The 14,911-nt window shown below is 50.6% G+C and overlaps 1 protein-coding gene across 2 annotated transcripts in view; it reads left to right on the plus strand.

Annotated features, from left to right (window-relative positions):
• Positions 1 to 3,766, plus strand: part of RGS10 (regulator of G protein signaling 10) — a 34,883-nt gene extending 31,117 nt beyond the window's left edge. For both annotated transcript variants that reach the window (XM_039870869.1, XM_039870870.1), the window contains exon 5: positions 3,315 to 3,766. In XM_039870869.1, coding sequence (XP_039726803.1) covers positions 3,315 to 3,461 — 147 coding nt within the window. In that variant the 3' untranslated portion in view covers positions 3,462 to 3,766. The remainder of the gene's footprint in view (positions 1 to 3,314) is intronic.
• The last annotated feature ends 11,145 nt before the right edge of the window (positions 3,767 to 14,911 follow it).

The raw sequence follows: 14,911 nt of genomic DNA on the forward strand, positions 1-14,911 counted from the left end.
CATCTCAAGATCCTCAACTGACTCTGTTCCAAATAAGGTCACCCTTAGGTTCTAGGGGGACACAAATTTGGGGGTGGGGTGGGTGGGATACCGTTTAATCCACTGCACTGACCTCTGGAGATATTTATTTCCCGTTTATACACATAGATACTCTTACAGACATATTTGGATCATTGTTTTTAGTTCTAGTGCATTTAAAACGTTTAGTGTTTAACCATTGAATATTCGCATACACTTTTCCATGCTAAACTCCTTTTGCAGACTGGATTTTTAACACCTGACTGTTGGTCGGCCATATGAGTGACAGTGTGGCCTAGTGGTGGGGAGTGTGGCTCCAGAGCTAGACTGCCAGTGTTTCTATCCTCCTTGTCTCTTCTGCTCACGGTTACAGGCTGAATTGTGTTCTCCCCCTCCCCCAGACTTATATGTTGGAGTCCTAAGCCCCAGCAACTCAGAATGTGACTGGTTGGAGAGAGTGTCTCTGAAGAGGTGTTTAGTGTTAAATGAGGTCATTCGGGTGGGCCCTGAGCCCATATGACTGGTGCTCTGAAAGAGAGCACTGGGACACAGACAGACACGGAGGAGGGACCGTGTGAAGATGGCGGGGAAGACACCCATCTACAAGCCTCAGGGGAAACCCACCCCATGGACACCTTGATCTTGGACTTCCAGCCTCCAGATCTGTGAGGAAAGAAATTTCTATTGTTTAAACCACTCATCCGTGGTCCTCGTCATGGCAGCCCGAGCGGACTGATACTCGGCCGTTCTCCCTTTGTGTGGTCAGGGTTCTCGCGGGGTTTTGGTGAGGATGAAATGGGCATGAAGTGCTGCTGACACGTGGTTAGCAGGCACTCCCGCACGCTGGTACGACCTTGATTCATTTCCCCAGCCTCTGTTGTTGCACGGTGGGTGGCTTCTGTTCATTCGCCGGGTGGACGTTTATTGGACGCCAGTCATGGCCAATTTGCCCTGTGATCAGTAAGGCAGTGATCAGTAGCTGGGTGCACTATCTTTGTCCACTTCCTTGGAAGAGATTTTAGGACCATTCTCTATCCGCTAAGTCATCTTTGCTGAGCCCCTCCCCTTGAGGGGCTCTGTGATGGGGATACCCTATCACCATGTGCTTCTAGGCTGGTGCCCAGGAGACCCAAGGACTCCGTGGGAATTTCACACCTGCCCACGAAAGGCAGTGGCCCTTATGCTCTTTTTATGTAGTTCGGAGCCCTCCCTTGAGTTTGCTGGCACCAGGAAAGAGCCTGCAGTCTCTTGGGATCTCCTGGAGGCTGAGAGAGTCAGCCAGCCCCCAGCAGCCTCCTTGCCCTCCCTCCCCCTGCCTCCTCTGGCCCTGGGTGCCTCCAACCCCAGCCTTTTTTCTTCTCCTCTTTGAAGTATGAGCCTCAGAGCCACTACAGGCAAACAGGATGTTTCACTCCTACACGCAGAGACTTCAGAGGAGATGCTTGGGTCGAACCGCATCCTGCTGGCAGTGGTGGGTCCCGTCTGCTGTGGACCTGGTGTGGGAGGGGGTGCCGGGTGGGGCATCACACAGCTGGCTCCATTAGTCACTCCTTGAGCATCCGTTCCAGACTTGGAACTAGGTGGGCATCTCGAAGTTCCGTTTGGGGGGCTCTTGTGCCTGGAAGGACTGAATAATGCAGGTGGTGAACGATGGTGACACCTGCTTGGCACCCTGGTCATGAAATGTTAATAGCATTCCTCATCCCCAGCTTCGCCCCTGGCTATGATTTTTGTTATTTTGGGGGAGGGTTTTTTTGGGGTTTTTTTGTTTGTTTGTTTTTTGTTTGGAAATGAATAATTTCTCCAAACCTCAGCAAAGCAGACTAGGATTATAAGATTGCTACGAAACGGATACCTGCTGGGGACTTAGGGAAGAGTGGTCTTTCTGAGCAGTTGGAGACCTTGGACAGGGGACCTTAGTCACTCTGGGAAGAGTGAAGGAAAACCCAGCGTCCTCAGTCTTTCCCTGGGTTGTGGACTCTGCTCATAGCAAAGTGATTTAAGTGCTTATCCTACGGCCAAAGCCGTCTGGGGAAGATGGAGGTGTAAAGGCAGAGGTTCCAGCTCCTCCACCCCCCAGGCGGCTGTTCTGAGCCCTTAGACTCCGTCAGACATTTAATTTATAAAATAATTTGTGTGTGGGGGGGGGAAGGGCAGATTTAAAAGATGTCAGAGTTTTACCACCCACTTGATAACCCCACTCGGCAGTGAGTGACATTCTGACACTTCTGGAACTTTCCACGTGTTGAGCCCATGATAGTGCCATAAGTGAGGGCACCGGGTGCACGTGTGGATTTTTTGTCTGCAGAATATCCTGAGAGCTCAGTCAAAAGGTCTGAGAGAGAGATGAAGAGACATTTCCTCAAAAGAGGCTGTACCCGTCACAGGAAAATGCTTCCCCCAGCCCACCCCTCTCTTTTCCCCACCCCTTTTGTAGGACAAGAAAGGGGCGTGGCATGGGATCAGGTGGGGGTGGGGGCGAGGTCTTCCAGGTGGGAATAGGGACCGTGGCAAAGAAGAGAGGGGTCAGCTCTTCGAGGACCTGGGCTGTGTCCAGAGGAAATAAAGAGGACGTCGTCTCCATTGGGGCTTCTCTCTCACCTGAGGAGCACACCTGCGCATCGTTTCTTTCCCAGAGACGTGCTCCTGGGCCCGTGTGAATGTGCGGTTGTTTGCATTCTGCAGCCGACTGCTATTTCTTTCATTAGAGCCTTGTTCCTAAGACCTATCCTTGCTAAGATTGTAGTTTTACCCCTCTGCCCTGCACTGAAGAAGCCCCATTTTGTTTCTTGGCATAATAATTGGTTTGTTTGAGATCTTGGATGCCAGACTTCTGGGGGGTCTTAATAACATTAGCATAATAGGATATGACAGTGACCTTTACAACAGCACCGTGTCCCCAGGAATGGTTTCTACTCCACGATCTCAAGTTCCTGCAGGAACACGTCCCTGTATCATCATCTATCCAGATAAAGTGGAGAGTCTTAAAGGACTTCTTGATACAAAAGTATGAGTCAGTGCTGTGTGAATCTCTCCTTCCATGGCAAATAAAGATAGATTTGTTCATGTGACTCTCTAAGCTATTATATTCCATTGAGATCATTTCATAACGGCCAGAAACATTCAGGAAATCTGCCTCGTCTGGCACACTACTTGCTTAAGCCTTCTTTGTGTGCGTCTGGCACGTATCTGCATTCTTCTGCAACAATAGGTATTTCATAAATATTTGATAAGATGATTCACGGCCCAATTAGCCTCATCCTTCAGATTCTTTTTTTCTCCTCTTTGCCCCTTAGATCTTCAACCTCATGAAGTATGACAGCTACAGCCGCTTCTTGAAGTCTGACTTGTTTTTAAAACACAAGCAAACCGAGGAAGAGGGAGAAGATCCACCCGATACCCAAACGGCAGCTAAAAGAGCCTCAAGAATTTATAACACATGAGACCCCAAAGAGCTGGCAGGACCAGCAGCTTTCCGAGGTGAAGGGACTCACTCTCAAGACCATGGAGGGCTTATAATTGCTTTGTTATCTGCGGGGACTGAAATGTACAACACCCTTCAATGGGATATGTGTATTTTATTAACTGCTTGACCAGTAAGTTTTGCATGATGGCTAATCTTACATAAAAAACAAATAGCTTTGACGTTTTAGTTCACATACACGTACGAGGCAGAGAGAGTCCCTGAACACTGGACACTGAGCACTTTGTAGCTTGATTAAACTTCATGTGAGGCCACCAGGTAAAACTTAGAGTCAGCCACGTCTTACCTTTTAAGTCTTTGCCCTCTCTCTGTGGAAGAGGGCCATGCATGTCCACAGATTCACTTGGCGAATCAGCTCAAGAATGAGTTGATCTGACAAACTCAGACCACTGCGGGTGTTGTCTGTCAGGGGCCTTTTGGGTTAAGTACTTCTCAAGAAGAGTTTAATCCTGGGAAAAGAAAACTCATCATTGACAGCCTCTGCAGATTTGGGGAGCTGTGTCATCAGAAGGTTCTTATTTTTTGTGCCTGGGTTTGTCCTGGTTTTGTTCACAGTCCGTGACTTTTCATGCAACACAGATAAATAGTTCATCTTGACAGAAACAGGATCTCGACCAGGAAGAAAGGAAGACAAATAGGAAATTGTTCAGGGTCCCCATGGCAATGCAAGGTGGTGTTGAATGGGACTGTGGCACACAACCTGTGCCGATGATGAAATTCGTGCGCGTTCCCCTTCTCCCATAGCCCATCTGTAAACACATCATAACCCTTTCTTCTCTGCATCTGCCCTTTGCTGGACTTGTAACTCCAGGCTCGAGACTTCAACAGGGGGAAGGAAATGCTGTCTCTGAAGTCTGTGCTCGGTAGAAAAGCTGTGAGTGAAGTCCTACTTGGCCCAGGCTGACCAGCCAGCTCAGGTCACTGCCCGCTTTTAGAGCTAAACCCACCAGGTCCCAAGGTCAGGTACAGTTGCCGTCTGCTAATTGTTCCTGATGTCTGCTTCAGCCAGATCTTCTCCAGCACGTTTGCCAGACCTTAAGCTCCTGTTCGTATGAAGCAACCAGACTCTGTTACTTCTGAGCCTTCCCACTTTTCCATTTGTAAAGCTGCCTGATGTCGAGGGTGACTGTATAATTTACCAATCAAACCAGGACACTTCTGAGAGAGAAGGGCAGTGTATTTAATAGTTATGCTGGGATAATGACGAGCTGAATCTGTTCTGGGCGGACCATTTCTCATGCTCACCCATTGACAACCCTCCCCTAGTGTGACCTTGCGGGTGGTCCCCCAGATTCTCCAGCCTTGCTGTCCATCCACTGTGGTCGAATGCTTCCTGTTCTTCTGTCCTGGGCTTGGGGAAGGGATGGCCTTGGGGGAGCCATTCACTGCTGAGAACCAAGTCACCCAACTGAGTGTCCATCAGAAACAACAAATACTTGGCTCCCAGTAGAGGCTCCCCGCCTTCCCCAGGACATCCTAGACAGGCCCCCCTCTGCCTGGGATGGGAGAGTGATGCTGAGATGATGCCTAAGAAATTCAGTCCATCTTCAAGCAGAGTAGACTGATGCCTTTTAGAGAGTAAGGACATTGCAGGTTCTCTAACTCAACTATGAGTCTACAAGCCAGGAGGACATGCAGGGATGCAGACCACCCACTGCACCAACACACACACAGGGTAATTTGGGGGCCCAAGGAGCTGAGCGACCTGCTGGGTGCTGCCTTTGGCTTTCACCCCTTTACCAGTAGGTTCAGAGACCCAGTCTCTTTATCAGCACTTGAATAAAGGAAACAGCCAGAGTTAGCCAGAAGATCGTCTACCAAAAGCAAAGCCTCTCACTTAGGAGCTGCCTGAAAAGCCAAATGCCAGCAGGATGGTGAGCTGCATACGCTTAACCACAGCTGACTCGTACCAGCCTGCGCTCACGCCGCTTCCCTTGGCTTGCTCCGGCCTGGCTGCCTCCATCCAGGCCGAGCAGAACTGACGCGTGCGCACACCTCAGCTTCCTGAGACCGTGGCAAAAGTGAGACCGAAGCATGGGGAATCCATGTAGCCAGACAGACGCTTCTACCCAGCGTTTCCCTTTCGCCCCTTTGTCTGTGTGTCCATCTGTCCACTTATTGGTTAGTATTTAAGTCGCGTCCGCAGTGTGCTGGGGGGGGGGGCTGTGTTAGGTGCTGAGATTCAATGGCAATGAAGTAGCCATGGTGATTTGTGCTCCAGTGGAGTTTACAGGTGTTTTAAAATGTAGGGGTTATTATTATTCAGGTTTGCTGACCTGATCAGGAGATGACTGCCATTGAAAAGAGTTTGTTACAGTTCCTAAGAGGAGAGGAGGCACATGGGGAATCACCAGAGCCGGTCAGGAGGCAGAGGGAGCAACGGGAAAATGCGTCGTGACAGCCGGGTACACAGGCTCAGGATGGGCTGGTTTGAATAATTTGGGCTCTGGGGCACAGGGACTGTCCCTCAGTGTCTGGCATCTGGCCCTGGGTGATGAGGGCAGGTGGCCCAGAGTGTGAGAGCCTGAGAGGAGGCGCTGGGGACATGAGCTCTGGGTCGGTTGGTTTGCATATGGGAGGCGTGCTCCAGGTGGGTGCTGATTCTACGAACTGGCTAGCCCTGGGAGGGGCAGCTGCTCCAGCGTCAGCAAGGCCCCAACTGGCGAGGCGTCAGCATGAGAACAATGCTTAATACAACAGTCTGCAGGGTCTCCATCTGCAGGCCACAGACGCGATGTTCGATGGGGCATGTGTTTTCAATCTTCCAGTGCAAATGCCTTAGGCTGAGCCTGAGCGTAATCTCCAGTTAGCCACAGGCCCCAACATCCCCTATTGCCTTATAATGGGCCACTCCACGTTCCCTGCTAGCTCTATAGTGTGTACCCTGATTGCCTATGCCCATGTGCAGAGAGCATGGGCTGGGTGACCTTCTCCTCTGTGACCTTGCACTCTTTAATTATACCTTCAGATTGACTCTGCTGACCTGCCTGGCTTTCTAAGAGTGAGTTGTGGTCTCTGCCATCCCCGTGGTCCTGCACCTTTCCGCCTTCTGGATGGCAGCATTCCCTCTCAGGCATGGTGGCGACCACCTCACACTGGCAGAGCACCTTTCCAGGTGCGCCTTCCCGCTGCCTCATACACAAGACCTTCAAAGGGGAAAGAACAGGTATTTCTCCTGTTTTCTATACGGGAAGACCAAAACCGATGACGTGACTCACACAGGCACACGCTGGTGAGCGGTAGAGTCTGAGGCTGGAACCAAACTTTCTGTCCCCTGTCCCCAGCTCTCTCTTTGGCCCATCCCCTGCCTGGACAGGGCCCTCGGGGAAGTCCAGGGCTAGGGTGAATACTGGCCTTTTGGCAAAGATGCACATTTTCTCAACAGACATATTTAATGAGCACTTCCTATATCCCAGGCCAAATATTAGATACAGGAATGTAGGGGGTGTAAGGAACGCTGCCTCCAGGAGATACGATGGAGTCGTTACCAAAACTTTGCTGCAAGAAAGAAAATAACCGGCCCATGGGAGGGGGACCGATGGGGTGAGACTGGCTGGCGGTGTTCATCCCTAAGTTTACAAGCTCGGTTGTTTCGTCTTTCTCCTAAGTATCAGGATGTCAAGCTTCATATTGACACTGGTGGTGAAGCGATTCCTTTTTTTAAAAAACAAACAAACAACAAACATGAGAATGAATGCTCTGTTCTTGTGGGGATACGCTTTTTATTCCTGTCTCAAGTGAAGAATGATGAATTAGTTAACTAAGTTTCCCATTATGGTTTTGCTAACGAGGACATAGGTCCCTTCCTGTTACAGAGTTGGGAACTGGTGAATTGGGACCCAACTCCCTGACCTGGCTCTGAATTTGGGAGCATGCTTTGTTTACAAGCTATGCAAACTGTGAGGCAAAGACAGTCATGACTCATGTCATTGTTTACATTTCCTTTCGGCTGTGGATGTTCTAGAACTTGCATTTATTTCAGTGCTAAGTGGTCTCGGCCAACCCTTAGCGTCCAGGGTTTTTAATTTGCGTTTCTTCTCAAGGTTAGTTGCATGCGATGCAGTGAATACTGTAAACGGGCTGCTTTTGGGGGTGAGGAGAAAATGCATGCGCAGCTGGGGTGGGGGCAGAATCTGTGTGGAAACGGCTCCCAAGCCTCCAGCAGAGCAGGTGGGCTGTCCCTGGATTCCCGCAGGCGTCACAAGCTTTGCAAGTCCAAAGATGCTCACGCAGAGACTTGGGGGGGTCCCTCTCCTCCTCTGAGTGAGGGTCTTTCAGATTGTGCTCTCTCTGGGTGCTCAAATGGATGGTGTTCACGGCATTGCATCCACTCGGAAAAGGGGGTCTTTTCCCATTTCCCACAAAGCTGCTGGGTAGGGCACCTGGAGGTGGCCCGAGAGTCTCCCTTTTCCTGCTCTTCTGTGTCTGATCCATCAGAAAGTCCTCTAGATTCTCCCAAAGACCAGTTTCTTCCCACCTCCACGGCCCTGGGCCCTGACCAGGTTGCCTCTCTCTTCTCTTGCCTGGATGGCTGTGACGGCCTCCTCACTGGTCAGTCTTCCTCATTCCATGTCCCCTTCTCCATTTTCGTCCAGCATCTGTCTTTTAAAAGCACAGACCTGACTGTGCTGCTCACCTGCATAAGCCCCTTCTGTGCCTCGTTCTTGGAATAAAAATTCAGGTCAGGACCATGGCCTCATAACCACAAGGTCGGGAGAGCTCAGCCCAGCACCACCTTGACTCTGTGGCTTGTGTCTGCCCCTTTGGCCTTTCCTGAGGACCCCGTTAAACAGCGCCCCCTATACGCCATTCCCAGTCCCCTTCCCCCTGGCACATGGCTATTTGTTTATTACCAGTTTGTGACCTCTCTCCCCAAGGACAGGGACTGACTGGGTGCATTTCACTGTGCACCCTGGGCCTGGCCCAGAGCAGCCACATAGCAGGCCCTCCATAAATGTTTCTTGAATGAATGCCAGGATCTCAAATTTTGATTGATCTCATTCACTGCCTGGCACTCAGCGTTGCCCCTTGCTAATGGCTAACCCTGCGATTGTCGTAAAAAGGCATAATCGGGAGGGCTGGAGAGGCCACCGTTTCCCGAGCGCATCCCACGTGCCAGGCGCTGTGTGAGGCGCACAGCAGGTGAATGTCAACCTTGTGCGGTGGCCGTGGCTTCCACTGTGTCAGTGGAAACTGCACCAGGTCACTGTGGTTTGTGGCTGGTGGTGTCAGGATCGGAACCCAGCTCAGTCTTAGATCCCATAGCCCACTATTGTTCACTCTGCCAGGCTGGGCCAGATTCTGGCTCAGGCAAATCTCTGGCCATTCCAACTACAAAATGGGACTCTCCCGGGGAGAAGGCCACCACCCAGCAAGTCTTGGCCTATTCTTCTTTTTTTTATTTTCCTGCAGGACACGCAGAGGGGGCCTCTCCCCAGGCAGGGAAGTGGAATCAAATGCTCCTTTAAAAAAGTCTGGTTTTGCATTTGCAACCAGCTTTTTCCCCCCTTTTTCCTCTTTAGCAATATATCATGATCATCTCTCCATGCCAATAAACATAATTATACAGCACCAAAAAAGTTTTGAGATTATCGAGGGAAGATAAATGTTTCCCTGTGCTAATCCAAGCACAGTTTATACGCTGCTTTGCAATGCGGGCAAACTGTTTTCTTCTTATTTAAGCATTTAAACTCTGTTTTTAAAACTGTTATGGCATACAGATCACCCAAGAGTAACAGATGTCTGCTGGATAGAGATGTTCCCAGGAAAAGAACTGGCCGCTTCTTGGTCTCCAGAGAAAGGATGCCTTTGCAAGTATGTGGCTTTTAGTCTACATGTGGCCCTTCTCGCCCCCGTGAGAGGGACGGGGGAAGAAATACAGTGCCGCGGGCTGCCACGTGCACATCTGTATTTACAGATCCTGGCGATTGTGGAGGTGAGAACTTGGTCTCCCGGAAGGGTCGTTCCTGCCCCCTCTGCAGGAAGTAGTTGTCTGAATTTTCCTAACTGGGTGAGGTCACTGCCCATGCATGATGTGTGGACATATGAAAATGTGGGTCCACTTTTATTAAATGTGCAGCTTTCTCCAGAACCTTAGCAGTGAAAGAATTTATCTCAATTTTCTCTATTATTTCCCTTTACTATTGGCTAGCATGAGAATTTTGATTAAGAGCATGTCATGAAGTTCGACGGTCTGAATTCTAACCCAGGTCCATCGCTTTTTGGCCGTGCAATCTTGGGCAAATCACGTGTCTTTCCAAGCCTGTGTTTTCTCACGTGTTAGACAGGGTGACATTAGTCTCAGAGTAAGATTCAGTGAGATACTATATGTAATGTGCAAAGCACAGTGCCTGGTCTGTAGGGGGTCAATAAACATTAGTGATTCAGAAGGGTCCATGTGGTCTGTTCAAGGTCACACAGGGAAGGCTAGTAGATTCCAGGCTTGTGCAAGTTTCTGGCTCCATGACTGGGGCTCTTGTCCCACGACCTCTGAGTGGCCACAGGAAGAGCCCCAGGGCCAGGGGCTGGATCTGAAAGCCCTTGGATCGATTGAAGTGGAAAGCCTGCAGGTCTCTGAGCAGGAGAGGGCGAGGCCAGGGCAGGCCTGGGACCAGACAACAAGGCCGGGATATGGCTCCATGGGGCCAGAGTCCTAGTCCAGCCAAGTGGCCAGGTTCAGGGGAAGGATGTCTGAGAGAAGGTCGCTGACAGAGGGGTTGGTGTCTCACAAGGGAAAAGTAGCGAAAACGAAGTCTCTCTTGAGGCATTTTGCATCCGCAGGAAGGGGAAGGGAATCCGGCAGATGTCCTTCGAGGAGCTGCTCGTGTTGTCGGTGACTTTTCCTTGGAAGAGTGGACCCCATGCTGTCCAGGACGTCCAGGGCTCCCCAGATCCCTGGGAGAGGAGGGACAGCCTTCCTGAAGTTCCCGGCTTGGGCTCACGGGGGAGCTGGTGAGCCGTGGAGAAAGCGAGCGGCTGGGCTCCTGGCGGGGAGATCACTGCAGCGCGCGGAAGGAACCCCTGAGCCCTGGGACCCGCCGTCCCAAGGGCGCCCCCAGAGAGGAGCCCTGCGGTGCCCTGTGCCCAGGTCCAGTTGTGAAGAAGTGTGTGTGTGTGTGTGTGTGTGTGTGTACACTAGTCAGCTTCTGAGAGCCCAGGTCTGGGAACTGCCAAGTACGTGCCCGCGGACCAAGGCCACCGCCCTGGCTTCCAGCCGGAGTGGCGCAGAGGCTGAGACTGGGCAGGGCGGTGAGGCGGCTGCTCATCCCGTCCTGGACCCACAGTCCCGTGGCTGCTGAGGCAGGAGGACGAGGTGCTTCTGGGCTCCCAGGGAGGTTTTCTTCCCCCTTATTTCAGTTGGTTCGCCACCTCCACCTGTCTCCACCCCACCTGCGTCCCGCCTCAGCCTCTGCTGGCCCCACAGACCCCAGGTATCGCACCATGGCATCAATGGGAGACTGTTTCGTTCATTTCTAAAGTCACTGCTGATCTTTTAAAAAATGCTTGGAAAAAACGTTTCGATGTGAGTTTATGACTTAAAGAGCTGCACAACTTTGTGCAATAAACTGCCTCACACTAAAGTTATAGTAATGCAGAGATCGAGAAGGGACTGGCTGTGCACGCAGAGGCTTAAAGGTTTCCAGTGGTTGAGATATTAAATGTCTTCCTCTCCTACCACTGGATTTTAAAAGCCTGTTCCCACACCCTCCTCTGTTCTGAAATGCAGTTATTGTTTGCGAAGTTCCCTTCTCCCTCCTACAACCTGCCCTGGGAGCCAGACATGAGGGGTGGGAGGGACGCAGAGCCCAGGCAGCAAAGGCCAAAATGCCCTTCCGGGGGGGTTTGCTGGGAAAGAAGTCAACACCATCATCAGCAGATAGGAAGAGTCCCGTCTCCCTGGAGACATTCAAGCAGAGGCTGGGTAGTCACCTGTGGGGTGTGGTAAGTGACGTTCAGGCATCACCTTTGATTGGACTGGCTGAACGCTGATGCCTCTTTCAACTCTGAGAGGCCTTGGATTTATGTTCTGGAAGATGCTTCTCAGGAAAGATGGGAACTCACATCTTCATTTTCACCCTGAGGGAGCAGGAAGTGAGTTGAAAAGGGAGATTTAAGAGAGAAAAAATTATATCCCAAAAGGCACATTTTGTTTCAACATTTGCACAGGCTCTTAAGTTTGGGTCCTGGAGAGCTTCAAGGACACCATCAAACAAAACTATGTCAATGGAATAATAAATATTAATCCACAAGCCATCCGCTGTCACCAGCTGTCCCCATCACTACCAGCTGGATCACCACCCTCACATGAGGAGGAAGGGTCCTTTCTGGTCCAGAGAGATTAGTCTGATGGAGAGGGGAGAGGGGAGCAGAGGGAGGTGCCAGGGTGACTTCAAGACTGAGAGAAGGGAGGGGGGACAGAGACAGGGGGTTTAATAAGTTCCAGAATTTGGTGTTTGGATCTCCTTCAGGGTTTTGAGGCAACAAAAGGAAAACACATTGGATTATGCTTCTTCAATGGCACAAGTCCTCTGAGACTGGACTACGTATACTCTGGGTTTTATACGGGTTACTTGGTTACCCCTTGGGCTTCGTGGGCAGAGGCCTGTGGGGTGGTTCCTGTGGGGAGTGAATGCTCAGTGTCGTAGGTTGGGGTCGCAGGGGCTTCTAGTCACTTGATTCGCCTGAGCAATGGTACTGTTTCTGGTGCCCTAAGAAAGAATCCCCACCCTATAGACCGCAAAGCATTCTCTCTTCCCAGCGATTCCCTTCAAGCCTCACTTCAAGTTTAGAGAGAACACACGGCTATCGACATGCCCAGTAAACAGATGGGAAAAGTAAGACTCAGTGGTGTGACAGCTGCATAAGGAACACGAGGCCATTTAAACACCTTTTCTGACCGCTTTTCCCACTGCCTGCCCTGTGAACACCAGGCTCTCTAGCCATCTCAACTTTGGCTTGAAAAGTCATCAAGTTGGTTTGGCTTCCCTGTCCCCAAAGTCACTCTCAAGTAACTTTGGAACTCCAGGCTAAATTGTCATTCTGCTTTTTTCCAAGCTTTCTTTGCTTATGAGAGGCACTTTTTAAAAACCCATTGAATTGTTTATGAAAATGAGGGACAGTGCACTTGCCAAAGCACCACGTGGGTGGTGAGATTCTGCTATCTATTCTGCACATACAAAGAAACAATGCGGCTAATTACATGTGTCCCGTCTGGATGTGCCCATGTGCCCCCAGCATGGTTGCTGTTGATGGTGTTCTCAGCTCAGTCACAAAAGGGAGCCAGGCTTCTATTCTCTCTGTGGTGTTTACGGGGAGCCGGCCAAGGGCGCCGCTGAAGCTCCTATTTCCATTCCGTTGTTGTTGGGAGGTGGAGTAGGAAAGAAGGAACAGGCTGTTTCTTGGCAGCAAGTGGGGTAGCGGGAGGCACCACACATTGCAACTAGAAATGAAACCTGCTATGGTTTAACCTGCAGCAAGTTCAAAGGATATGTCAGGGGAAATGGCAGGTGCCGGTTCTGAAGTATATGGAGTTTAGATGAAAAGGAAAAGCAAACCAACTCCTTAGCAGCGCGTCTCAGAGAGGGACTGGTATGCAGTTCATGCTTCTTCCGAGGGTCCCCAAAGAGGCAAGGATGGTGGAAAGGGGGCAGAGGGAGGAGAAAGAGGGACAGTAAAATACATTTTGGGAGGCAACCTCATTTACCCAGCTTTCTACACGGACTCAGAGTCGGGGGACAGATCAGACAACACACCGGAAGGTTCAGAGAGATGCAACAGAGGAAAGAATTTTCTATGTTGCCCAGGTTCAGGCTGTAGAAACCACAGCGTTTCTTCAGAGATGGAACCAGTTCGCTGGACAGTTTTTTTTTTCTTTGTGGAAAAGGTTCCAAGATGTTGTCAGCTCTGAAAAACTTTAAGAATCACAGAGGTCTAGAATGGGCAGGGGCTGATGGACTTCTCTATTCCTTCCATTTGGACCATGGGAGGCAGAAATCACGTGACCTCCGGTGGGGTACCCCCTCAGCCCCCCAGCAGAGGCTGCCCCAGGAGGGTCTGATGGCAACCGCTCACTCGTTCATCGTTCACTCCCTCCGTTTGTCCCCGGAGCGAGGGCTCACATGTGCCGGAGCTGCATGAGAAGTGCTCACAGGGTGTTGGTTTCTCGATTTTTCTTTAAGAAACAAACACGTGCCTGGGATTCCGCTGTTTCCAAGAGTGTTCTAGGATTCTTTTTACGGTTGTGACTGATACGTAGTAGTCAGCTTCTATGGAGGGCCCAGGCTGGGAGACAAATACAAAGCTTCAAACACAAGAATCACACACTGTGAGATGTTCTCACCAAGTGGGCATTAGGACCAGCTGGTCAGAATCACATGTCCCTGTCACGTCTGTCACTCGGAGGAAATAGGGTCCCTGCGTGGGATAGTGCGTGGAACTCCCTCGACTATTAAAAAGGTCATTTCTCCCTCTCAAGTGCGTGAAGTTAAATCTCTACTTTAGAGATTTAGGAGCTTACGATGTGACCCCCTTGTCCTCAGAGACTTTCACATGGTGCCTGAGGTCCCATTCACTGAGCCCAGACCCTATATGTACAAGACAGCCTTCCCTTTCCTTCTGCAACCCCCCAGGGCCCCGGCTGATGGCTCCAGCCCAGAACTGCCTCCCTCCGCCTTTCCCAAGGCCAACCCCAGCCCAGCGACCACAGACTACAGTCGGAGGCCATGACCTGCTGCCCTGGCCATTTCAGTGGGGGGTCTGCTCCCTTAGTGGCCACCACTCACTTCCTTTCTGTCACTGTCCACTTTCAATAACAAGTATATATTTTCTTTTTACATATCTGGACAGAAGAATAAATTGGTTTGGTTTGGTTTATGGTTCTGTTTTTAAAAAAATAAAGGCATGTTATTCTGGCTGGTTTCAGCTGGCTGATTGATAAGGATTGTTGAGCCTCTGGTCTGTACTTGCTGGAGGAAGAGGAGGGGCAGAAGGCGAAACAGGAATTGAGAGGGAAGAGTAGAAGCTGCCTGAGAGGAAACTCCTGGGGGCAGCAGTGGACTGAAGAAGTAATCAGTGGGACTTCCGGCCTAAGAGGCCATTTGTATCCACCCCATAACCTCCTCCTGGTGTGCTTGATCAGCAAATACAGCTCATGAGCCAATTACGTGCATCTCTTCCAGCTCCACGCTCAGTCACACGGCATCAGGGTATGAAAGCACCATGGTGGGAACATTTACACCACAGAAATTGGCAAGTGCTACCATCAGGGCTTATTACACTCCTCCCCTGAGAGCCTGTTGTTAAACAGTTACCAGCACACCTGTGAGCATCCCCAGGCAGAGGTGGTCTCTGTCATAGATAGTGATACCTACCGATCTCTATTTCTGGGTGTCAGTCTGTCTATCTCTATCA

The sequence above is a fragment of the Pteropus medius genome, unplaced genomic scaffold (assembly GCF_902729225.1).
Source record: "Pteropus medius unplaced genomic scaffold, Ma_sr-lr_union100, whole genome shotgun sequence".
Lineage (NCBI taxonomy): Eukaryota > Metazoa > Chordata > Mammalia > Chiroptera > Pteropodidae > Pteropus > Pteropus medius.